Source organism: Centrocercus urophasianus, unplaced genomic scaffold (assembly GCF_019232065.1).
Source record: "Centrocercus urophasianus isolate 14NV4802_14NV808 unplaced genomic scaffold, USGS_Curo_1.0 seq_15, whole genome shotgun sequence".
NCBI lineage: Eukaryota > Metazoa > Chordata > Aves > Galliformes > Phasianidae > Centrocercus > Centrocercus urophasianus.
In genome coordinates this window covers 24,678,397-24,705,247 of record NW_024884697.1, presented here as the reverse complement: position 1 = coordinate 24,705,247, position 26,851 = coordinate 24,678,397, and the positions used below count along the sequence as shown (strand labels likewise).

Genomic DNA, 26,851 nt, shown 5'->3' with positions numbered 1-26,851 from the left:
TTATTCCTTCTTGACAGACTCTTTGCTTCTTCTTCCTTCCCAGTAGAGCCAGTACAAGGAGAACAGGTAGAGTGCAAGACAAACCATCAAATCATAGTGGTAAAGTGTTGCAGCAAACACAAGAAAGAAGAAGAAACAAAAGATTTTGCAACCAATCTCTTTTAAACCTGGAGTCTCACTAGACAGCATCTGTTCTTCACTATTCTGGTCAGACATATCTGCAGAATGAGAAATGTTCTGTTTTTCATTCTGCGAGTCATCAAGCCAATTTAGTGTTTTCCCCTCAGTTATTAAATGGTGAGAATCAGAGCCTCTCCCAGCAACTTCTTTGGTAGCCTTGCTAATTGAAATTTCTGGCCTCAATGACTTCTCTTGCTTGAACTCTGCTTGATGGAAACATTGACCTATATTGCTTCCTCTATCTTCTCTAGCAACGGTTGTGTCTGAAGTGGAAGGTACTTCTTTTCTTTCAGCTTCAGGAAAGAGGCATTTATTAATATGTTTCATTTCATTTGGGAGACTTAAATCATATCCTGACTCGGCAACAACCTTTTCAATGACTTTGAATTCAGAGTGAATATATGGATGGTCCATGTCTGCTGTGGAAGACGACAGTGGAGGGCTTTTATAGTGGTAACTGGGCATAGTGTTTGTACCAGAAGTTGGTGTTTTTGTTTGAGTTTTGGCATGCAAATAGGAAGGTGTTCCAAGGTAGCTCTCTTCGCTATAGAGCTCTGCCAATTCTTCACTGTAGCGATGCTTCTGGGCACTTTGGGAATATTTAGATACTTCTTCTGAATGTAAGCCTTGCCCCAAGCCTTCTTTCTTTTCTGCAGAAGAAGCTTTCACAGCTCCTTCTGCAGGCAGAATATCTCCAATGTCTGGTTTTGCTTTGGCACATTTTTCCCTGCTATTGCATACAGACATCGTTTCTCCTTGCAGTGTTTCATGTACACGTGCATTATAAATATCTAAAACTGATTCCTTTTCAAATTCGGTGTCATATAATACACCCACTGTGTTGAGTTGACAAAGAGCATAATGTGAACCATCATTTCTCCCTTCATGTGTATCAAACGCTGTTTCCTTTTCCTCTGTGGGCCTGTCACTTAGTGCAATCTCTTGAGGTAGCTTAGCAATTACTGCTTTTTCACTGGCAGACATTTTTTCCAGAGCACTTTCTGATGTTGTTTTAATTATATAAGCTGTACCTGCTTCTGCTTTCCCTTTAATACTGTGCTCGGAGACAGGAGACTTTTCACAGCTTTCTGCCTCTTGGCAAGTAAATAACTCTTGGGTACATGAGCTCTGAGCCCCTGCATCACTCCCTGCTGCCCACCGCACCCCACTATCTGCTCGCTTCCATGCCTGTCCAGTGGCGTTTTCTTCACTTTCTGTCCCCGTCAGTCCTCCTTTATTTCCATTCTCTGTCTTTCCTCTGTCTTTTAACCTTGTGAATCCTCTGTGTTCCTGAGCATCTTCAGCTCTGCTTTCATTCTCTGGCAAGTAAGCCCCAGGTCCTGCTTGTGCAGGCCTGGCTCTGTACTTGCTGTCTTCATCTGGCAGGAACGATGCGCTGAAGGCATGTTTTCTGTGAAACTTGAAAGGCTCGGGTGCTTCTTCCTCTCCAATTAGTGCTAAATCTGCTATTTCAATGACTCTTTTCTCCTTCTCTGTATCAGTGTTATAATTCTTTTCTGACAATTCACAAACTCCTTTTTTGTGTGTACATTGGCTTTTTGTGGAATCCATTGAGACATCAGTGTATGCAAAAGTGTCGGTATGTAAATCTCCTTTTAAATGTGCCTGAACTTTGCTTTCAATCATCTCAATTTTTCCTTCGTTTTTGTCAGCAGCTGATGACAATGAATCCAGAGTTTGGTGAGATATTTTTGGCACTTGGTGCTCTGGAGCTGGATTAGCATTGCCATCCAGCGTTCCTGTTATGCATGCTTTTAATTGCAAGGATTCATCATGCACTGAAGAAATGGCTGCTGGTCTCATTTCACAGGCCTCTTTCGAGGTATCATCCTCACTGATGAATAACCTCTCCATCATCTTACTTCCTGAGGCACTATCTGCTTCACCTCTTGTAATATCTTTGTGGCTCTCTCCTTGTCGGCTTGAGACAGTAGCCGCAGTATTGATAGCCTCATTCTGCTTTGTTCCAGGGAAGTATTTTGCCGATGAAAAGGTTTCACTGATACCAGTAGAATCCCAAGACTGTTTGCTGCTGCTTGCTGAGCCAGCAGAGTCTTCCTTTTCTGATGGGTGACTATTATAACCTCCTATGGAATACTTAGCATTGCCTTTTAATTCTTCTCCTATCACTTGTGAAGTATTTTCAGATAAGGAACTGATAGGCACTGGGTGCCTCAGCAAGTCACTGCTTCTTTCTACATGGGTTAGATTTTTCTCCAGTCTTACAGTTTCACTTGGAAAATTAACTGGTTCTGTTGTGTCTAAATTCCTTTCATCTCTGGAAGAGGTACCTTTAGCTCCTGTGAAGTGCTGATTTAGCTGAAACAATATAATAGAAAAGAATGATCAAAAAAGGCTTTATAAAAAATGTGCCAGGCAGGATTTTGTCATGGAAAGTTTTGTTTTCGGTAACAAAGCTTTTATGGAAACCTGTTCCCAACCATTTGCAAAATTTGCATTGTATGTATTTTTTAACATAGGTAATGAGCTTTATGGTGGCGTTAAAAGGAGCAGGAAATAAAATAGAATTCAGAACCCTCTCTCTTTATTCATGAGTTCAGTAAGCTGCTAGTGCATTTTATACAAATTAAATCTGAAGAGAATATTCCCTTAAAGGGAGGCTAATTCATTCTCTGCACATTCGGTTCTAGGTTTGGAGAGAGAGAGGCATTGGGGAGGGGGAGGATTGGCACTTAAATGAGGGCAGTGATACAGTACATCAAAGCCTGGTAATGTACAGCATTGTCCAGTAAAACAAAGACACATTTCACACTGACAAATACTGTAAGGATTATCTTTGCTTCATTTCTCCCAGGGACCATTTTACAGGCTTCAAACCAGACTGATTTTAGACAATCTAGTAAGACATGAGTTGGAAATGAGATTAGTAAAGTAAAAGGCCAGAAACTAATCACTCTCCCCCCTAGCTCCCATATATCATATTGTATTATTCAGCTATGGCTGCTTGTCATTGCACTCTCTTTTCACTTTAGCACAGTCACACTGATAGCACTAGCTGATCAATTAGAGGCTAGCTTCTTGGGCACCCCTTTATGCATTTGCACTTGCTGTAGATACCCCCGTTACAGTTTCTCTTATTAATATGTTTTCTGCAAAGCCTCTGCAAACTATTAATAGTAAAACGTCACTCAAAGAAAAGTGAGGGAGCTAATGTCTCTGCAAATTCTGTTTTAATGACCCTCTGCCAACCCAGTGCTCAAGTGTATTTGAGTTCTTCGGTGATGCCAACTGTCAGGATTTAACAGTGAGATGCCTGTGTTTTTTTCCCCTCCTCATAACTGACATTTGCATGATCTCAATAATTATATGCAAATCTTACGATTTCCCCTTCTTCTCACATAAGGCTCATGTTACTTGTCAACTGCACAGCTGTCTTGTGAGCCAATGCCTGTGCGTTTCAAAGATTTGGTTGTATTTCCATCTATTGTAAGCCTTCATTGTTTAATTCATTAAAGAGCGCATAGTGCAAATTAACATCTAAATTATAGCTCCCCCTTCATTTATTGTACAGACAATCCTGGCAATTGATAAACAAACGGTTATATTTGATCCTGCTTTTTGTAACAGAGTGGACTGAGAACAACAAGGGATTTGGAGGTCCTCCTTTTTTATGTTTCATCATGAAAGAAAAAAAAAAGAGAGAGACAGGTTGACTTCCAGGCAGTGAAATATCCCACAATAGGCAACAATTTTGAACTTTTTTGGAGAAAGGGCAAGAAAAAAATATATTCAAATAAGAGGAATTTATTCTCTCTCTATTAATAAGGAAAAAAAAAAATGGTTCTCATCTTCCTCTCCTGATCCAGCACTCACATTTTCACAGGTGATAGCTGTTATAATCTATGATTACAAATCTATGCACCCAAATGATTGTGAGCTTAGAACAGACACGGAGAATAATAAATTGCTGTATGTGTCTCATTTATTGCTATTTTTTCTTTCATACTGAAAAATGTAAGCCAAACCACACACATGCACACACACAAACCCAAATAGACTGAATGTTCACTCAGCGTAAAATTTGTTATAACAAATTTTGTACCAAATGCTGATATAGAAAGATGTGCTATATAAATATACGTATTTTGTTCATATAGCACGTTACATAGTTATGCTTTGAAAACAACTAAAAGCAAACAGTAGCATAAATAAAAGAATTATACAAAATATAAAGCATTTCTACAAGAATGTACCTATCCCAGAAACTAGGATGACAGATCTTTGAAATATTAGCCTTCTAATTCCTTCAAACCGTCACTTAGAGCCTCTGGTAAAGAGGTAAAAGGGAGAAGTCATTAATTTAAGACCAGAAAAAGTTGATGCACTATGCTGAAATCAAAGCACCTTCTATTGTCGAATCAGTTAGAAATTCAATGAAAGTACAGACCAAGGCTTTACATTTGTAAATTAGTACATCAGTCAGCTCTGTTAAAAGGGGGCATTTCACCAGCTTTGAAGCGTAAATGGATTCATATCATTTAATACTGTAGATATAATTGTATAACACTTACCAGCAACTCTAATTCTTTTTCATCATCTTCGTGATCACCCTGGTTGTATTCTGCATTTTTATCTTTTATATTTTCATCAGCTGGTGCATTCTCTTTGTCTTCTGCTTGTGAACAAACAATCTCTGGGATGTTTGCATCTGAAGAGTTAACAAAAACACGCTTGAATAATTTCTATGGGATTATTTGTTACACTTCTTTAATTAACGTGAACGCTAAGAAAGAACTAATTAAAGCAGGTGTAGTACCTGAAGTCCTTGAATTATTCCATATGTCACCATCTGATGTTTCCAATATTTCTTCTTTGCTGTTAAACAAAAAGAAACTTTCTGTATTATTCTGCAGAAAAATATTGTTCTAATTGCTCTTAGACTCAGCTAGAAAGACAGCTGGTTAATTACACAAAATTTTGAATGCTCTTTGAAAGTCTGAAGATAACAAGCTTATCAAAAGTAGTTTCTTCGATTGACCTGATATTAACTTTTGGACAAAGAAAGAATTGGCCAAGAAAATGAAAATGTGCTGACCTTCAAATTACATTACAAAGCTGATGGGTTTTCCCAGGCCTTTTCTGAGAAAGTAGCACAAAGGTAATTAGATGGATTATTGACAGGCAAGAGTAACTTTGGGGTCAGACAACAATCTGCAAAGATGCATGTTCACAGGAGACTGGAACTCTCACTTGTTTATATTTTTCAAATATTTGTGTACAGAGCTTGCTGGAAAAAGACATATTTGTAACGTGAAACAAATCAAAAGATTATCTCTGTGTGCATACAGTATAGATCCTGTTGCTAAGCTGTGGATGGCTGATAGGAATGAATACTGCTTCCTTGAAGCCAATGCACTTTTTGTTTGTGCTGTTGTGAAAACAAAGGCCAGGTCCAACGCAACAAACACCTACAGAGAGATGCTGAGCACCTGCTGTCCTCATCAGTACCAATGCAAAATGATAGCAGTTGCAATTGTCTATTCACATGGGTTGCAACATTTAGTAAAAAGGAGAAAAAATGTAAAAAGGATGTGACATATAAAATGTGAATTAATATGTCACTCCCAATGCTTTCACTATGAGCTGGATTTTTTTTTTCTGTAGCTTTTTAATTTATGCATTTTTCAGCCAGCTGTCCACCTGTATTACTGAAAGTTAGTTTCTAATTTTCAAATATTAATCTTTTCCCCCTTCTGTATTATTCTAGGGTGGGTTTTTTTCCATTCAAATTGATATAACATTAACTCTGCCACTTAAAATGCTTAATTCAGAAGGAGGATGCTAAATTTATACTTCATTAAAAGGTACTACACACTGACTGTCACCAACTTTTAAGAATCCAGCCTTTCTAGGGATTGCCAGACAAAAGCAGACAGAAGATCATTCCAATCTAGCATCTGATCTCTGACCCTGGCCACCATCAGGTACTTCAGGGGGAAATGTAAAGTTCTTGTAGGAAAAGATATGGGGTAATCTGAATCGCCCTATTAAATTTTTTTCTTGGGCTTTGTTAGACATTTGTCCTTAAGGCATCAGATTTAACCCTCTTTCAGTGGTTCTTTTTTTCCCATTAATCACAATAATGCTGAATATTCTTGTTATCCATATGAATGTCACATCACTTTTGAGTTCTGTTACATGTATAGCCTCCACACATTTCTCCCTCTCCTACTCACACCAAGTTGTACTTTCCTCTGCCAACAGCTGCTGTAATCAGAATAATCTGCATTTCATCCTGCAGAGGCTGACAGAGAAAGACCTTTATTTTCAGATCTGTGCATTTTTTAAGGTAAAACATCACTGATTATTATTGATTCATCATTATATTTGTACTGTTACTGTTATATATTAATTTTACTCTTAATGTTATATGAAGAACCCTGTTTTGTTCCATCACTTTGCAACTTTTTCAGCCACCTGTGTCCATAAACCTAGCCATATGGAGTAGGTTGGGGCTTAATCATGAAACTGATAGATACAAAAGTCTAGTTGCTAACGGGGTATCTGCAAAAGCCTTAAGTTCGGAACCAAAACTGTGTAACATGTGAGATGAGTCAAAAATAATGATCTCAAAACCACATGGGCTGAGCAGAAGGTCTCCTACTTTTAACCAGTGGGGGAAAAATATCTCAAAGCCTTCATTTGAATGTAGATTCAATAGGCTGCAGATTCAGGGCTACCTGCAGCTTCCAGCTATATGGATATAACTCTCAGGAAGCAGAGGTGGCATCTTTTGCTGCTAGACAGAGTCCTCACCTGCTCCTTAAAGAAATGGAGTGTGACCCACTCTAGTCCTTCAAGAAGCACTCCCAGAAAAAAGGGATGCCTGTATATGAAGTAATAGTCTACTATCAATGGAGCTTGCATACAAAATGCAGTGGCACACTCAACTTCGATCACAGCCCCAGGAGATTAAAAAATACACTGCATACACATCCAAAAACTACCCAAGTGACTGCTGCTCTTGAAGTTGGATGTACTAGCATGACTGTTTAGCTTATTCTTCATTTCTAGAAGAAAAAAAAGGAACTGGATTCTGTCCCCAGTTGCACATGCTTCTTATCCAGTGATTATTTTTGTTTTTGACAAACACCTTTTTGGTGTAAAATACAGATGCTATTGAATAAGATTATTAAGAAGGAGAACCTCTTTCTGGATGTATATAGCTGCTTTGAGGTGGATGCCACAATGTGTCTTAGCTTCTGAGTCTTACTTTCCTAAGCACCTGTGCTCAGGCAGTTGTGTACATCACCCCTGACATCACTGATGAGAGACTAACGCTTCTGAAGAGAAATTTGCTTCCTCTGTTTTGGACATCGCCAGTGAGATGGAGAGAGATATCCTTTGAAGGAGCTTCTCTCCCTCTGGAGGAACTGACCATAAAAGAAATCTACAGTGACTGCCTTAGGCTGAAATCAAAAGTTTTAGATAACTAAAATAAGCTGAACTGAATCCCACAATGTGACTCCAAATCCAAACTGGGAAGTAGCTAACGAGTTTTAGCAGCTGGGACTGCACCACATTCTATGTGACCTGAGCACCTCAGTTTTACTTGGCTGTGTTTGTCCCTTGTTCCAGTATCACCTAAAACCCTGGACCACAGGTTTCTTTTCACAGCTGTAACAGATAATAAATATCAATGATAATATAACCCCACAGCATGAATCCACAGCAAAAGAAAATAGTGCACCATTTCAAGGTTTCTAACATGACTTGTTTCTTGTTGCACTGAATTTTGTAGAGATTGTTGCTTTGTAACCCGTAATTTGTGCAGCTCTGTCCTGCAAATGCTTGGCTGCAGGGAAATGCAGTGCAACAACTATTTTCCTTATTTTACTTCTACAACAGAAATATCTGTCCTCATATAATTATTCTAGTGGGAAATCTGAAATTAACCTAAATTGAAGATATTAATACTGCAGTCTTTGAGGATCACAGGACGCATAAAACAATAGTAATTTAACAACACTATTTTAATCCAAGAAATGTTATGAAGGTGCTGAATCCATAGTTGATATAACTTAAGAAAAATCTCAAAGGTATATGTAGATGTTAAAGAGTGAAATGTCTCCCCAAAGCCTATAAATACTGGCCATTTCAACAAACAGTGATAAATAGATAGGAAAAAAATCTCTACTATTAAAACATTTAATCAGTTTTTAACACTGCTTTTCAAGAGTATCCTTTCTTCTTTGTTCTCTATGGAAGCTGCTTGTCTAGTTAGTTAAGCAAACTGTTAGAATAATTCAGCTTTTGTGTTTTAAATTAAGTAACTCACTGGTTTTCAGGGATCTAAATGTACCTACACTGTGTATTGAGAGGCACAAAATTTTTAATTTTAGTCAGTTTTAAAATGTTTATTTTTACTTTTAAGTGGAACTAGATATTCCAACAAAAATGCAAGTTAGAAAAATTCCTGCTGTCAGCCAGTGCCTTTTGCCTCCAAAATAAGTACCTGCATACCTGTAGAAGCTCAGTTGTTTTTTTTTTCCTTCGTATGAGCAGTTCCTCAGAAACTTAAGAATTTCTATCAGCTTAAAAAAAAAATTTTGCTTATATGATTCACTCTGGATGGAACTACCATTCATTTGGAATTTGGACTGAGTGATAATAAGAAGTAGGAATGCAAATAGGCTATGGGTATAATTTTGCCCTTAGACAGAGTACAAAGGCAAAGCTCAGGCACTAGTTAGTAGGACTGAGAGGACTGGAGAGTTGATGGACATTATGGAAAGGATTTCAACAGTCTCAAAGTTATGTAAAATTTTAATCCCAGAGAAAAATGCTAATTTGAATCTTAAGGTGATCACCTAAAGATATGAAGAGTAAGTAGAGAACATATGAGTGATGTAAAAAAAAAAAAAAATAAATAAAAATTAAAAAAAGCATTGTTTTGTCTTTAGAAGTTATTGGGATAAAGTAATATATGGCAAGGATGTTGAATTAACTTTTTTTAGTTAAACAGGATTTTTAGAGGAGAGAGGTTTGACCAAGATTTCAGATAAGTTATGTATAATTCCACAATCAAAAGACTTCTCTGAAGCTTTTCTACCCCAGTGCTGGCAATGGGACAGAGTCTCATTTAGAGGAACAGTATGAGCAAGGTATAACTGATGGGAAAATAGATTAAGAAAATGGTATTATTTAATTCAGTCTGGGAGAAGAACTTGTTTAGATATGCTCCAGTTAAGAGAATCAGATGATCTCCAACTCAAAATAGTGACAGACCCAAGAGAGGAAATAACACATAGTTGAAATTCTTTTCTATTCAAATCTATCATTTTGGTCCAGATACTTTTGTAACAACATCAGGAGACAAGGAAAAAGATTTAGGAAAATTAAAAGTAGTGCCTGGCAACTTTGGACCCAGGTGTCTTCAAAAAGTCTTCACAGTAGACAAAGCTTAAAAGAGAGAATAAATACAGATAAAGGAAAATGACATAGAAATGCCAGACTCACATGATAATATCTATCTTTGTTAAGATTGCTGTATTTCCCCTGTCTAAAAATCAGTTATCTGATCTATCTGGACTTCATTAAAGCATTTGTTATGCAGCCACGTGGGAAATTTATTAATTAAACTGGAGAGGAGGGAGATCAGAGCAGGAGCTCAGAGGTGGGAAAGGAGCTCGGTGCCAAGCGGGGCCTCACAAGACTGGCTGCGCCGAGCTGGCAGACGTCGCCCTGGAATTCGAGAGGACCAGCCGTGTGATCGCTCAGTCATTTTATTACAGACCACAGCACAAAAAGTCAAAGTTAAATTAAATCTGTGGCAGATAGGAAGTTGGGAGACATCACCATCACAGAGGAGGATTGAAAGAAATCTAAGGCCTGGAGGATCAGAATAATAGATAAGGGATGCACTTCAAAATTATGAAGTGCCAAGTTATACATTTAGGGACTAGAAAGAGTTTCTTCTGCAAAATGAGGGCTCAGAAACTGGAAGAAACAGATGAATAAGGAAAATTTGAGTTTGTTTTTGTTGGACAACATTTCCAAGCCACCGACAAGAACTGGCTGTTGTAACAAGACAAGCAAGATTCTCTGGTAATATATCAGGGAGGATATGCCTTGTAACAAAACATTTCCAGTAATTGTTCATACCACAGCACCAGGCACTGGTAAGAACTCCTTACCAGTTCAAGAACTTCAGGAAAGATTATTTCAGGCTGAAACAGGCGCAGAAGAGGACTACAAGAAGATGAGCAGATGAAAATCATATCCAAGGAGACAAACAGTGCATTTCTATTTTCAGCTTAGCAAAATACAGTTGGAGAAGAGAAAGAAACGTCCTCTTTTAATAAATAATAAGAAGGTACGAAAGATATTAACCAGCAAAACTCTATTAATATATTAATAAAAAGAGAGCCCTGTGGAAACTTACACGAAGATTTATAAGCATTAGGAAAGTACATCCTTTACCAATTTTTCAGTGACAGTAACAGACAGAGGAAACTGAGAAGGTCTCAGTATAGAAACATACTTTTGTGATTGGGCTCATGCAACACGTTTCCCTAGGGATAAGACTTCATAGTGCCCTATGCTCAGTCCAGCCCTATTTCATATACAGTTGTATGCCCTGAGAATTACACTTTCAGAAATGCTCACTTCACCACAGTAGATACTTTGGTCTTGTTTGAAATTGTTTGGGCCTATAGCCATGAGCTGCTAATCTTTCTGTAATGGGTGGAGTAGTTATAGTTTGTCGTGGTTTGAATTCACACAAATATTTTGCAGAGCTTGTATCTGTTTGTACAACCCGCCACACAATTCACATTGTTCTGTGTTGTATGCATTTATTCCATTTCTGAACACTTACATTGCAACATATTTATTTTATCAAATGTACCTGTAAAATTCTTTAAATTAATGCCACTTGAACAATTTTATACTGGCTCTTATTTAAAAGAAAATATGACAACACTATATTTAGTCTGAAATTTAAAAAGCGTGGTGATGTAAAGACATGTAATGTCTATATTTAAACAAGTATTCATTTAAAAACATACATAAGAGAGAAAAAAAATGATATAATTTTGTTTAAAAATCTAGATAAGATTAGACTGTCACTGAATCTTTCCTGCTTCTAGTTTCTAATTCAAGGTGGATTCAAAATCAAAATGATTCTCTTCTACCTTGAAGAAGGAGTGAAGCTAAAATAAGAGAGGCTAGTAATATCTAAGTGTTAACTAAACAATAATTGTTTTATTTTCGAGTCTAATTTCTAGATGTAAGAAGAGACTAATGTGGTATCAAAATTTGATCTGGTGCTGTAAATAGCTGGATTTTCTGAAGAATGATGCTGCTGTGATATAAACAACATGTGAGATGCTTGAAAAGAAATAATGAAATGTGACAGTAATGTTTTAGTGAGAAGCAGAAGAGCAAAAAACAAATTTGTGCAGGTAAGTGTCTGGGTTTGAGAAGTCACTGGGAAATCCTTCAGAGCTGGAGAAAGACGTAAAGACTGGGGGGCAGGGGAGTTGGGGGTTGAACACTGTTGATTTGGTTTCAGTATGTTGAGTATCATTACCAGCAAAAGGACTAAAAAAAATCAAACCACAAGAAATATTTTTAAAATTGTGTGCATACATTATAAACAGAAAGCCTGTAAAATACTTGCAGTAGTTGGGCTAAAATAACATTCCTGAGAAATGAAGAAAATTCTTTTCATGAGGATTTTCCACAGGCAGTACTGAATAACAGTAATATTATCTTCAATGTCATTAAAAACCCAAAACAGTTAAAAAAAATAAAAACCACCAACAACTAAGGAAGAAGGGATTTGGGAAAGAAGTAGAAAAGGCCAAGAATGCATAAAGATCAAAATAAAATTTTAACATTTTATTAAATGTATGACACAGTAGAAGACAGCTTTGTTGGTTTAGATTTTGTTGTTGTTGTTTCCTTTTTTCCCTGATACCAAGCCTGTAAACAGTTCGTACTCTGGAAAATTACATTTAAAATATTGCAGTGCTGGTGTTAAAATACCAGCGTGACAGGGGAGTCAATATTAACAACACCAAAACGTGCAGAGGAAAAAATGGGGAGAAAAAAAACAAACAAACCTGTACTGTACACAATAATAAGAAGAATAACAAAAACCTTAAGCTTGATCTTTGTCTCATTATTCTGGTGAAACTACCACTAGAGGTATGCATCCCTGCTATCCTCTGGGATCTCAGCAAAAATCATGTCCTGGCCTGTCTTTGTACAGCTCTTGAAAGGGATTAAGGATCCACCAAGAATCACAGCGTGTGGATCTCTGTAACACTTTTCTAGTGATGAATTCTCCATAATTAGTTCTATCTTCGTCACTGAATATATGAACTGAACATTTAATGAGTAAAGATAATCTCATTCCTTGTCTTCATAAGACTAAGTCTAAAACTCACTATAGGGACAAATCTCTTCCTGGTTTAAATTGAAGCCTGTGTTATCAATTGTTGAAATAACAGCTATGTAATGAAAACTTCCAGATTTCTTATGACATTTATATGTATATTAGTCCCAAGCCCCAGCACTGCCAGAGAATCCAGTGTAGCTCAAGAAGGAGATGTACAACCTTCGCTTGAACCTGCTTTTGTGCTTCCTATGGCCTTGCTTCCATGTGCCTCAGCACAGGCTGGGACTTTCAGTTACCATGAAGATGACAGGGAGGTTGAGGATTATCAGCCCATGCCCATTCCTACACTGTTGTAAGAAGCAGAGAATTTCTAGCCCAGCTGTGTCCATTGGAGGCACTCCAAACAGCCTCCTCATAGAGCAACGCTTTCCCTGCAATTTCAGGGTGCTTCAAAGTAAAGAGGCCACAAAATACCTCCAGCAGAGAAGCATGCAGATAGATTCCTTTATGGTCAACCACCCATAAGCTGTAGAGAGGGATCATGAGGTGCTCAGTCCCTGCAGGAGAAAGCCAGGCTGCTGGGTGTCACGGTCTAGCCTGCAACTCCAGGGCTGCCTGCAGCTTGCACCTGCCCAGGTCTTGAGCTCCCTGCAGCTAAAGAGAAAGAGCCTTCGGAAAGCTAAGGAGAGAATTCATTGCTGTTGCAGGAACTGGTGCTTATTTCTGACTTGTTTACCTGCATATTTTGTCTAAACGAAGGCAGAATATTATTTTTATGAACAGTATGCTCTCATTTGGAATTGACACTAATGAATGCAAGGCCTTTCCCCCTCTTGTTTGTACCATCAAATTAATTAGCTCTATTGTGACACCAGTATTTTTCTCAAGCAGTTCAAGGCTTGAGCATTTTCCTTTCTTTTTCTAAAGGGCATCTTCAGTGCCCTTTATCTACCATAAGAATCATGCCTCACTTGGATTTTTCACAACTAATGCTGTTTATTATAAAAACTGATTGTGATGTGAAGATTGTTATACTGTGTGGCAAATTGCCCAAACAATTACTGTAAATGCATAAGCCATAAACTGTACTGCCAAGGACACTGGTAGGTTAGCTTCTATAAAAGAAACAATTAGAGTCTGAGGTGAAAATAATAGAGATGAGATGACAGTTATTGAAAAGGCAGAACATCCAGTTTAATGTTGTAAATATAGGTTTGTGGATTACACTGATGGTTTTAAAGTGTTCATGTCTTATTGAATGGAATAGAATATTACATACTTAAGAATGGGACCGTAATTATTATTCCTTTTTAATTGTGATGTCTGATGCATTTGTGAGCAGTTGTTGAGAACATCCTCACATTATACTGATCCTAGTTCTAAATTATCATCCTGCTCCAAGGGTTTTCTTTTTTTTATTTTACTTTTGTAGCATTTTGTTGTTCAGGGTCTGTTCTGAACAAAGTATTTTCTCTTGAGGAACCTAGAGTGCTTAGAGGGTTACAGCAATAATTATTTCAGTTTCAGCCTACACACTTCACTGCTTTAAATCATCATTATAAGTTTCATCCCTCAGCAACTCCTGCTGAGACATTCTTAAACTCCTAAAAACCATTAGATAAGAATAGCTTATCTTTATAACAATTTGTATATAAAAGTATTGATAATAATTTGCTAGAAATTAAGGCTATGTATTTTTTAGAGGAATCATCTAAATACACGATAAGTTTTTATGCTTACTAAAGAATTTCAGTCATTTGAACAGGATTTGTTTCATATGAAGGAAAAGTATATGCACTGTACAAGAAGATGCATTGCCATAGACTTTGGCAGATGCAGAAAATATATTTTAAAAATATATGAAAAGAAATACTACTACATGAGAAACTTAAAGAGTCCTCAACTCTTCTAAGAGAGGACATAGGAATAACATTCAAATACTGAAACCTGTGGTGTTGGCACTTGCCAACTTGATGCAGAATTATGATTGACCACAGTGACAAAGGTCCTGGGCATGCAAAACCAAAGCTGGGAAGAGCCTGTCCATGATTTGCAAGGACAGGACAAAGTGAGAAGCAGAACAAAGACACCAGCCAGAAAGAAAGGCCATCAATGTCAATACTGCAGCGAATGCGATCTCTGAAGTACCAAATCCATTAGTAAGTAGAAAAAAAAAAAAAAGAAAGAACAGTTAAAGTGGCTCTGAAAGAAAGTTGCAAGGGAATTAAGTGCTCAGCTGTACCACCTTTCAGGGAAATGTTCTAAGTCATTTTCAGGCTTTTACATATTGTTAAGAGGTGCTGATCTTAATGCTTGCACTTGAAGTAGGGGCATTGCAGCCCTGCTGGAATCCATCTGAGGAAGGCTGAAGCTCAGGTAGCACTGTTTCTTAGTTCTGGTCTTTCAGTTTGCACTCCTGATAACATCCAAGTTTCATTTGCAGGACAATTCTATTTGAAAATATGGCCAATTCCAACTTCAGTAGTTTTGGCTTCGAATGATTCCTCTTTGTGTGTTATGTGTGCCTGAAAACAGCATTGCTACTGCATGTCAATTCAGTGTGCATGTTGTGTGTGGTAGTACCACTGTCTTCTATTTCTGTTCAGTTTTTTAAGGAGGTATTTTAAAAACAGAAAAACAACAGAAAAAATAATTTAAACAAACTGGAAAACAACAGTTTAAATTGTTTTGATTAGATTCTAAACCAATTGAGATTACAAGGGAAAAGATTCAGAAAATTAAAGGAAAAACTGCAAAAGAACAGCCATAATTGAATGACTGTGTGAACACTAACTAGAAAATACAGATCTCTTTTTTAATATTATGCCATTACAAAAGGTCCTATTAGAATAAAGCTATATGTAAAATCAGAACCCTTATTACAAATCTAGGCCAGATTGATTTTCTTATGTGACCTTCAACTACCAACAGAGTTAGAGAAGGCTCAATCTAGTTCTTAGTAAATAGGTGTCACCAAACAAACAGGACTGACACTAATTAGCTCCCTTGTTGATAGTCAGGACACAGAGGGTAGAGGCATGGAGACAGAGTGACCTGTTCATCATTAAGTGGTAGGTGAGGATATTTGCACACTGGCATGACTGTGGTTTGCAAAGCAGCTACCACTTTGAAACTATACTGTGAACAGAAGACTGTGTTATCAGCTTAGCAACCCTCATAAGCAGTTTGCACAAAAATAGAGCCAAAAAAATCTCTATTTAAATATATGAAATTTAAGAAAGAGAACATTAATTAGCGGTATTTTCCTACCTAGAGGACATACCTCTTAGCTTTGGTCATCTCATCTAAGAAAAGGGGCTGAAACCACAAAAAAACAAAATGTGAGCCTGGGAAAGGGCTATAAAAGACTGCCAGCAGCTTCTAAACAAGGAGAAACTGGAAAAAAAGTTTGGAAAGTGAAAAAAGATGTTGTGGATAAGTGGTATACGATATGATGATTAATAGTACCTAGGGGGACAATTGATCAAGAGAGCAGCTGTGAGGGAATTTGAATGTTTTTTTTTTTTTTTTTTTTTTTTTTTTTAAAAAAAAAAGAAAATTCCCAGTAGGATTCAGACAATGTTTGTAATAAACCTATTTTTATTAAGATTATTGGATTGGTACTATCCAGGGGATTATATTTTCCAATTACTAATATTTTCATTTTTCAGTCTTAGTTTATGATTGAAGCAGGGACATAGGTGGCACAGAACAAAATGCATTGGCCTGGTTTGGGATGAGAATAATCATAGCCTCAAAGCAAACAGAGTCCCAAGAAATTAGTCTTTATTTTCTAGCTCATTAAAAAAGACCTTGAGTTTTAATAGCAAAACATTTGTACTTTTTTTTAAAGTACAGTTGAATATCTGTCCATTTGAAAAATTTATTGCCTGTATTCTGAAATGGGAGCAAAACTCCAATTTGGTGCCGGATTCTAACCTTTAACATAACCAAGTCTACCCTCAAATCTCATTACTATAGGTATGAAGAATACAGAAAAACCCATGCATAAGTCTCAAGCCACAGTAACTAAGAACAGGAAGACTGCAACTTTTGTCAGAATTTCTTACAATTCTGTCATGATTGTATGTTGAAACCAGTGGGGATGACTTGCTGCAGAGCTCTCTTGTACACAAATAGGTCAAAAAACTAATTTGGTCCCTCCACAGATTGGGCTTGATACTTCATCAAGAAAGTTTTTTAAGGAGAGATTCCCTTGGGTAAGGCTAAAAGATCTATTGACAACTCCGTTGTGAATTAGCAGTGCATCACTTTGCTACTGTGGTGACTATTTCCAAGGCCAAAAAGAGAAAAAAATGACTCAGGAGTCCAGTTTCCTAAGGTCTAAGCTTAGGCTGAGGCTTGTCTGAAAGGGCCATGGTCAAAGATTAAAATGATGTTGTAGAAAGGTTTTGGAGGTGGAGAACCTCTGTTCTTCTCTTGCTTCTTTTTCTCCTGCTGCTTTAAAAGATGCAAGGAGAAAAAAGCAAGCACCATCAACAAGTCTTGCATTTCTCCCAAGTCACATCTATTTAGGATAGCTCACAGAGGAAAAAGACCTTGCATTCTGTGGTACACAGTGTTTCCCTGGATCTTAGCTAGGGAAAAAAAAGAAAAAAAAAAGAGCAGTCCTCTACCAGCACGTCAGGGGACAGTCATTTCCTAAAGGCTGACTGCAGTATGCTGAGGCACGTACACAGGAAGATGACAGATGCCTCAGAGATAGATGGCAGTCAGGTGAGGCTAAAGCACAGACTGCCACCCTTGGAGCGAACAGAATGGGTGACCACAGAAATCCTTAGTCAGTCACTCTTGAGAGAGTTCTGCTATGATCTAAAATTTGGGAAGCACTTCTAAATTCAGTCAATACCCCAACAGGCTTAAATATCCAGGTGTTATCACAATAAGAAGAGACTTGCGTAACATTTTTTTCCATATGTTTTCTTACATATGAAAAGCAAGTCACAGAGGAAGAAGGTCACAGTGTGATGCACATCAAGAAGATCTGGAATGTAATCTAGTGGATATTAGTACAGACTTATTGGAGTCACTGGGAAGAGAGAAAAACTGACAAATTCCACAACCCTCTATGATATGAAATGATCAAGGCTTGAACATCTTACACTACTAGCAACCATAAACTTTATTATGGGAACAACTGTTATGCATCAGTGCAAAATTTACAGGCAAATTCACTCGTAAGTGCAAAGTACGAAAGAACTGCCAGTTTTACCTAGTCTATGTGCACTCCTTACAGCAGCTCTACATTCAGTTGCATAGTTCCGTGCTCTTCAGTACTCTTAAGGACTGTTATTAGTAACCAGTAGTAATAAATCTTTTGGGTTTACTGTCAACAGTATCAGCTGGCTCCACAGATCAGGAGGTGAGTGGAGACACAGCCAGAAAACCAAGCCCCCCATTATGCCTTGGCATATCAACTAATATTTTCGTGTGTGTCACCGAAGGCCTAGGGATCAAATAGCTATTTCTAACATACTCCCTCAATGTTAAAAGGTCTCGGCTCTTCCTTTGCCCTGAGGCAGGGACTGCATTTAACTTGCAAAATACTTGTTTGTGCCATTTTTTTTTCTACCTTTTGTGACTGAAAAAATAATCCATTCATAATCCATATAAAAAATATGATAGGTGATTAGTTCTCTGGAGTTACATTGTAGCTGAATCAATTGCTTCAATTTTAGAGCTGGATCGTGGCTTAAAGTTCATAATCAGAACAAACAGCTCAGATGACACTTAGTGAATGCATTGATTAAATATGACTCTGACTCTAGTGCTCTCAGTTAATGTCTCACTGACTTTAAACAAGTTTCCAGGACTAACATTTAGCTGAGACAAGGTGAATGTGATTGAACAATTTCATTTTTTTTTCCAGTTGAACATTTATGACCTGCAATACCTGGACAATGGACAGAAGACAGATCACTGAAATGTTCTTTACCAGCCAGGGGCAATTTGCAAAACAGATGTCTAACTAAACAAAAGAATCACTGAACAATGGAATACAGGATTTCCTTTAGCAATATATTTCTATTTGTCCAAAGGTATGCCACAAGTATGACTAGCAAGTGTCTATGTGCCATGTGCATACCATTCTCATCCATAACTTAACTTCCACCTGTTTCTTCTGCATTTCTCTGATAGTGTTCAAAACCTTATGCTATTATACATTATATACATATCCTTAGAGTCTGAGATATTTCATAATTCAAACATTAAGTGCGTCTGGATTTTGAAATACTGTGATTAGACAGATAGAAGAAAAGCCATCTTAAATTACTGAGTGTAGTTGCTTTCTGACCAAGTAGGATAGAATATTTTTCCAATGGTTTATCTTAGCTTATTTTAAATGAGTTTGGAGAGTAAGTCTGTAGTAGTTTCCTCAAAATATAAGTCTACAGAAGTATTTCCTAACATTCAGCCTCAGCTCCACAGCTTGCTTTTATCGCTCTTGTCTGAATAATATGTTTTAGATCGTCTTAAATAATTATCCTATCTCCCGAATAATTGTGCTCCTGAAGTACCTTGAGAATTCTCACTTTTGTGCCTGTGCTGTCTGCTTCTACAACTGCCAAAGACTAGCACTGACCAGGAGGCAAGAGAAGGGCTAGGAATACTAGATTAGATTCAGCAGCGGAGGAGTTCTGCTTTTAGCTGGCTCCCTGTGAATGGATAGCTTTTCTAGCAGCTGCTCTCCTGGTAAAAACAGAGATTGCAGTCACTTCCTAATAATAGAAATAAACTTTAGTCAAATCCCAAATCTGTATGCTGATCAAGGTGTAACTTGTGACTTGAGATGCCAGAAACAACCTTGAAATTAAATAGTAGTACATAAAGAAGATGCATGTTTTAACACCTCTCTCCTTTTCCCTTTCTGATTATGATGTGAAATAATCAAAAGAACAAGGATTAAAAGGGAACATAATTTAAATGCCGTATTTTAAATGGACCAGCTGGGAATAATACAGTTGTTCCTCATAGCAAAATATATGCAAAGTTAGTTTCAAATGTCTTCCTCAGAAGTCCTAGATTTTTAACGGTTTGTGGAAAAGGCCAAGAGGAGGTGATGCAGAACTGCATTGATCCGGACAACCTAAACACAGGCTTGCCATCTGCCTGTGAAACACTGACTGAGCACAGCAAAGGCTTGCCAGGCTGTATCACAGAATCACTGAGTGGCTGAGGTTGTCAAGGACCTCTGGGTCCATCTGACCCAATCCCTGCTGCAGCAGGGGCACCCAGAGCAGCGTGCCCAGGCCCGCGTCCAAATGACTTTTGAAGATCTCCAAGGAGGAGACTCCACAAACTCTGAGCAATCTGTGCCAATGCAGTGTCACCTGCACAGCACAGGAGTGCTTCTTGGTCTTGAGAGAGAACATCCTGTACTTTAGTTTGTGCTCATTGCCTCTTATCCTTTCACAGGGCATCACCAAAATGAGCCAGCCTCCATTCTCTTTGCACACTCCTTCCAGGTGTTTATATGCCTTGAGGACGTTCCCCCCTTTTCTTCTTCAGGATGAACCATCTTCTCCCAGTACTCCTAGCCTTTCCTCACAGAAAAGGTGTTCCAGTCTCTTTACCATGTTCATGGATCTCCTTTGGACTCTTTCCAGAGTGTGTCCATGTCTTTCTTGTACTGAAGAGCCCAGAACTGAACATAGTACTCCAGGTGTGGCCTTACCAACACTAAGGAAAGGAAAGGAAAGGATTGCCTCTTTGACCTGTTGGCAATACTTTGCTTAATACAGCCCAGGATATCATTGTCCTTTTTTGTTTTGTTTTGTTTTGTTTTGTTTTGTTTTGTTTTGTTTTTCTGTGTGTGTGTGTGTGTGTGGCAAAAGTCATTGGTGACTCATGTATCTGTATCTTCCTTCAGCAATATAATTCCTTTAACTTTCAGGTACAGTTTGGGGGATGACCTCTGCAGAGAGAGACCTGGGTGTCCTGGTGGACAACAGGTTGGCCATGAGCCAGCAGTGTGCCCTTGTGGCCAAAAAGGCAAATGGCATCCTGGGGTTCATTAAAAAGAGCGCGGCCAGCAGGTCCAGGAAGGTGATCTACCCTCTACTCTGCCCTGACAACTCTGCCCTGCTCCCTCATCTGGAGTACTGCGTCCAGTTCTGGGCACCCCAGTACAAAAAAGACAGGGATCTCTTGGAAAGAGACCAGCGGAGGGCCACAAAGATGGTGAAGGGCCTGGAGCATCTCCCCTATGAAGAAAGGCAGAGTGAACTGGGTCTGTTCAGCCTTGAGAAAAGAAGACTGAGAGGGGACCTGATCCAGGTCTATAAATATCTAAGGTGTGGGGGGCAGAATGGCAAGGCCGGACTGTTTTCAGTGGTGAGTGGAGACAGGACAAGGGGAAACGGCCGGAAACTGCAGCATAGGAAGTTCTGCACAAATGTGTGCAAGAACTTCTTTACAGTGAGGTGACGGAGCACTGGAACAGGCTGCCCAGGGAGGTGGTGGAGTCTCTTCTGGAGATGTTCAAGTCTCACCTGGACACCTACTTGTGTGACTTGGTGTAGGGAACCTGCTTTGGCAGGGGGGTTGGACTCGATGATCTCTGGAGGTCCCTTCCAACCCCAACAATTCTGTGATTCTGTGATTCTATGTTTCCATCAGAAAGCAGATGAGACTGGAGCTGAAGGCAGGAGATTACATGTATGCAGAAAAAATTCTCTCACTGACAATTGCATTCAGTATTTATACTCCTGAAATCAGCTTTGATGGACTACAGGCCAGGGGTTTTTAATCTCTTCCTTCCTATCATGCCTTGTACACAGAGCAGCTCTTGTACAAAACATCACCCAGTTTTATGTTCTGTTTTAAAGAGTCATCGGAGAGGAAAGCAAATTGATGTAATACCTTTCAGGTAAAGGTACAGACCAGCAAATATTAAAAAGCACAGGAATTAAAGTGATACACCATCAAAGAACTAAAAGGGGGCAACTCTAACAGTTATGAAAAACATACTAGCTTTCCCTTGCTTCCAAAGAACAGGAATCCAACTATCCATTTTAGCCTTTTGTGAAACGTTCCTCATACTTATCAGCCATTTTCCTGGTGCTATCGTTTCTGCTACTCTTTGACAGATGGCAAATCAGAAGCAGGCACCGAAATAGGGCTCAGCGTCACTAGTGACAGGAAAACAGTTTGCAGGTCGTTATCACTGTGCCATGCACGTGCACCATGATTTACAGGGGTTTGCTTCATGCAACACATAGCCAGTCCTGGTCTGATCATACCAATGGAGGAGGCTGTGTTTCATAACATAATCTTGTAATCTGAACCTGAGGACCAGGAGAAATTTGTGTTCAAAATCATTACCCATGTCCCAGAAACAAGAGAATCAAACAAAAGGAGGGAACAATAGAGTTGATAAAATTCAGTTACATTTTTCTAAATGTTCAGATGTGGTTTATATGGTAGAAATTAGAATTGTATTCTGACAGAAGCTCTCTTTTTTTCCAGTAGCAGCTTTCAAATCTTTGGGAGTCAATTTTTTTTTCCCCCAAGAATATATCAGTGAGTATTTATAATTTAAATGCATACTTTTAGATAGACTAAAAGATAATGTAACTCATTCAAATATTATTTTTTCCAAACTACATTTTGTGCCTGTTAACCTTTTCAGGATTTTTGGAAAATGACAAAAGCTGTTAAAATTTATGTTGAAGAGAATTTTAGCTTGGAAAAATACAATGAGAAGCAAATATTTTACAAAAGTTTGAGAGACTATTTTTTCATGTCTAGACATAGAAGCCAAAGCAAATGAAACATGGAATGAATAGGCATGTGGTTTTGATCATCTGAATCTAAGTACCTTTCAACATTAATTAGTGCATGCAGAATTAGTTTTGCCTTTCGCTATCAATTTTTTCAGGTGCGACTTTTGAGAGCTGAGTGCAGTTTTATTTCATTTTTAAATAATTATGTCAGAAGCCATCTCACTGCCCTTATTCACACAGCTTTGTCCTGGCTCGTGTTCTTAAGGGCAACCTGGCACAGTTTCACTGTGTTTCCTCAGTAACTTCCTCTAAACATGCGTGTTATTCCTTTCATTTAACTAACACAAATAATCCCTACTAATGACAAGCCACACAGCTATGCCCTAGAGTGGATCAGACTATCCGTATTTAAAAAAAAGAAAACACAATTATAATTCTTGAACAGTCCTAGTTTTGTAACTGAGGAGGTAAATCACTCATTTTAAGAGAAGGGATAAATATCACAGAGCTAAGTTTAAAAAAAAATGATAACAGGTTTCTAAAATTGGGCAAGGGTCCTAAATAAATGCTGTTTTTAAATAGCCTTGTATCTAGGTTGTTATAAAGAAATCATCCAATTAGGTGCCTACTTTGCGGACACGGACAACAGTGTTCCTTACCTGTGTTTTCATTGTGTGATCCATAAATGAAATCATTACTTCTCTATATATCAGCTTGCATTGCTGCAGCTCCTACAACAACCAGTAACGGTCCAGCACCCCACTTTACTAAATATTTTATATACATGCATTAGAGCATATATACACTCTGCAGAGTTTATAATTTGAGCATAGAACAAGAGGTGAGAGAGACAGGCTGGTGGAGGAAAGCAGGGAAACAGACACCGCTGTTGAACATGATATGAAGTAGTCACAGCACATCAGCAGCTTCACTTTGCCAATTTTGGGGAGTTTGTTTTTCTTGAGCTTTTTTATAGACATCAAAGCAAAGAAGTTTTAATGAGGGTCTGAAGGAGAATAATGAGGTACTTTTGCAGATGTCTGCAGGGTGTTCCTCCTCACTCAAAGGGGCAACATGTACAAAGACACTTTGAAAAACAAGTGAGCAATGGAGGTTGGCATCTTAGTTCTTTTGAAACGAAAGTCCCTGATGCTGACCTCATTTACACTGGTGAAAGCTGTAACTCCTGTGAAGTCAATGAAGTCCCTGTAGCATAAAATTGGTCCTGGATTGCAGTCTGCCAGAACTGTCTTTCAGAAGCCATCACGACCACTGAAACCCTATTTCAGAAATACTTTCAGCTCATTTTTGAATTTATTGTGAGGTATATTTGCATCCCTCTACCACTAAAAGGTCTTGAAAGTGTGTGTTAGTAAGCACTTGCCAAAAATGTGTAATAGAATTTAATGTAAACAAGAATATGACCACTTTGATTTTTGTATTGCAAATTGTCATGTGTGCGCATGACTATATATGAACAAATATGCATGTGCATAAATGTATATGTACATGTATGTGCACACAGCACACACATACATTTATATACATTCCCTTGCATTCTCATGTGGAGGGATACAACTTCACATCTCTGGTAGGGAACAAGGTAATTAATTTTGTACTAAGAAATAGCATGTTATCTTCATTCCTATTTTTTACATATCTCTGTGCCTAAATTACCTATGATGCATTCATTATATACATGCAGAAGAGCATGTCACTTCAGAATTTTAAGGGAATAAAACAATTTTCACCACTTGACCTCAACTGCCCAGTTGTATCCAAATGTGCAGGTCATATCCAAACATAGCTGGAAGCCCAGGACCCCTTAAATGAAGACTCAGCCATTTGTGTCCATCTCCTCCATGTGAGCTACCTGAACACAGGCTGAAATCACACTGCCTGCATATGCCTGCGTTATCTGATATCAAGGCCCTTCTACAGAATACCTCAGGCTATCTTATTTACCCTGAGTGCATCATGTGACACTTCTTGAAGGACAGATGCGACGTACAGAACCAGGCACAAATGTCAGGATCTGGCCGCGGGGTAGGTAAATGTGTCACTCCCTCTTCTCTCACATACAAGGATATTCCCGAGGGAAACATGAGTGGGATGGCCCCAGAGCGGGCTTGGGGGACATCTCCTGGGAGAGGTTTGTGGTCTGGCTATGAACTGGGCCTTGGATTACCCCAGGGAACTGGTCCTGCATTGGGAGGGTGCTGCAGACACTAAGTTGCACTGCAGGCATCCCCTCACAGGACTCACAAACAATCAGAGCTGCCAGAGGCTCTCAGCACAGCAAGCTTGGCCTTCAGAAGTAGAAAGGGCAGGGAGGCTCAGCTGGGGATAGCCCTGGAGACCTCCTCACTCCTCAAAGTCCAACCACTGCTGAGTTTTTATTTCCCCTTCCCCACTAGTTCAGTTCAGTGGAAGAGCACAGCCAGTTAGAACCTGAGAAATCAAACAGCACTGTCTTGGCAAGACTACAGGAACTAAATATGCAACATAAATTCAGTTCTGGGAGCTAAGTATTGCAGAGGACACTGCAAGTAACATATCCGGTTCTGCAGAATCTACAGATTTATAGGAAACACACTGAGCAAAAACCTGAGAATTAGATTTTCACGATCGACATTTCTCTACTTAAAGAGAAGAAAGAAAAGGTGTTAGAAACAGAGTAGGAATCTAAAAGATGTTATTCCTGAGCTTATCTCTTTACATGGGGCCAAGGTATATGTTAAGTATACTGCCACTTTTCAGTTAGGAGAATACTTTACTACATTTAATTGATGTATATATACTTTTTAATATGTTATCAACTATGCTTTATAAATCTTTATTCATTTCACCATTTGTGAAATAAAAACATCAAGTAATGGAAGGAAAACAAATTTGCTACTTTAAGGTACCACTTACAGAACAGACCAGACAATTGTAGAAAAGTTTGTACTCACTATTCTAATTGCAGTAGGACCCTTCCTTGAGTTACCAGTTTCCTGGACCACTATTGCCATTTTTTTTTTATTGGTGAGATGTTGAGAATGAAATATGAAACAAATTTTGTGAAAATCCAGAATCACATTTTTTGCTGTTAAACTCCCATAGACTTACCAACAGACTGAATGTGAAGTGTTTTAACAGTACGGCTACCTCTAGAGCAAACTAGGCTTACCAGCTCACTGGTGTCAGCTCAATTTATGTGATTCAGAGATCAAAATCAGTGCACTGCACATAATTTGTAGTCCTTCACATTGCTTTCCAAATGAGTGGCATGCTTGTCATGGTATTAAAATTCTGATGTTTGCTCTCAACCAAACTGTCTACAGAAAATTCTACCTAAACATATTCAATAATTTTATTGAAAAAAATTCTTATCCTCATTTATCATTTTTAAAAAGCAGCATGGGAATCTCAAATCCAACAACCACAATTAGAAAGTTAGAATTATTCAACTCTATTTTAAGTTACCAACAGAGAAGACATAACCTCACCTGCTTGGTGCCGTCTTTAAGCAGCCTTTAAGATGTCTATCAGCACTTTCTTTGTGTGGTTTATCATCCACCTTGGGCACAGTTTCTTTCTTGTGACAAATCAGTGTGTAGTTTTTGTCGTCGTTGTTTGCCCAGAAGGTACCAATCGATGTTTCATATCGTATACAGAATTCCACTTTGGCTCCATCTCTCTGATAAGGAGGCACCAAAGAAATCTTAAAGCAGAACTGGTCAGTTTCACTGCCACAAGAATTAGGCATGAACTCTGCTAGGATATCGTAGTAACTGGCCCAGTCATCCAGTGTCATTCGAACATACACCATTTTTTCAAAAGACACATTGAGGACTCGTATAATGCCGTTCATACAGGTAATCCCAGGCAGGAACACAATTGACTCCAACAGTACTTTATGTTCTCGCACTTTTTGCAAAACTTCTTCTTGGGAAGTAGGTAATGTAAATAGCTGAGTTAAAAAAAATTCCTCTTGAGTGAAAGCGTCGTCTTCTAAGTCATTGTTTTGTGCTACGTTTGGAATTTCCCAGCTATCAAACTCTTTAACAGACACAAGATCAAACCCAAATGCATCAGCAAATGAAACCTTTCTTGCAATGGTGGTAGGAGCATCTGCCTCCTCTTCCTCTGAAGAAGCAGAATTCCGCCTTCGGGGAAGTGGAGAGAAACGGTGTTTAATGTCAGGTTTAACATCTTCATCTTCAGAAAAGTAATCGTTTACAGTGGGGACTTCTAATAAGTTAGCCTTGCTAACCCGACTAGGTCCTTCAAAAGACTCCATTGGGCTCTCTGATATAAACTGAAAGAGAACTGTACAACTAGTAGCAGCTGATATTTGAGACACTGTGATCTAAAACAAGGATTAATGTTACAGTTGACATTGCAAAAGGGACTCAGACCTATTAATAGATACTGTGGTGCGTCAGCTATGTTGGCTTGTTTTTAATCTGATAGTATTTGATGTTATAATTTCAATTAAACATTTCTAATGCTGCATTCCCTATTTTGTGTGGCTCTGTGTGCTGTGAAGAAA

The 26,851-nt window shown here is 38.4% G+C and overlaps 1 protein-coding gene across 1 annotated transcript; it reads right to left on the bottom strand.

The window, feature by feature from the left end:
• PPP1R3A (protein phosphatase 1 regulatory subunit 3A) lies at positions 1-26,599 on the bottom strand. The gene is made up of 4 exons (XM_042816258.1): positions 25,806-26,599; positions 4,979-5,037; positions 4,734-4,870; positions 1-2,520 (listed from the first exon to the last, which is right to left on the bottom strand). The coding sequence occupies exons 1-4, from the start codon at positions 26,597-26,599 to the stop codon at positions 1-3; spliced, it is 3,510 nt and encodes a 1,169-aa protein (XP_042672192.1).
• Between the last annotated feature and the right edge of the window lie 252 nt (positions 26,600-26,851).

What these genes read in the sequence shown, in the direction of transcription:
- PPP1R3A (XM_042816258.1), bottom strand. Translation starts at nt 26,599, where the DNA reads ATGGAGTCTTTTGAAGGACCTAGTCGGGTTAGCAAGGCTAACTTATTA. An exon ending in TTAAAGACGGCACCAAGCAG is followed by an intron (nt 5,038 to 25,805) that starts GTGAGGTTATGT and finishes TTTGTTTAACAG; the next exon opens with CAAAGAAGAAATATTGGAAA. An exon ending in AAAAAGAATTAGAGTTGCTG is followed by an intron (nt 2,521 to 4,733) that starts GTAAGTGTTATA and finishes ATATTGTTTCAG; the next exon opens with CTAAATCAGCACTTCACAGG.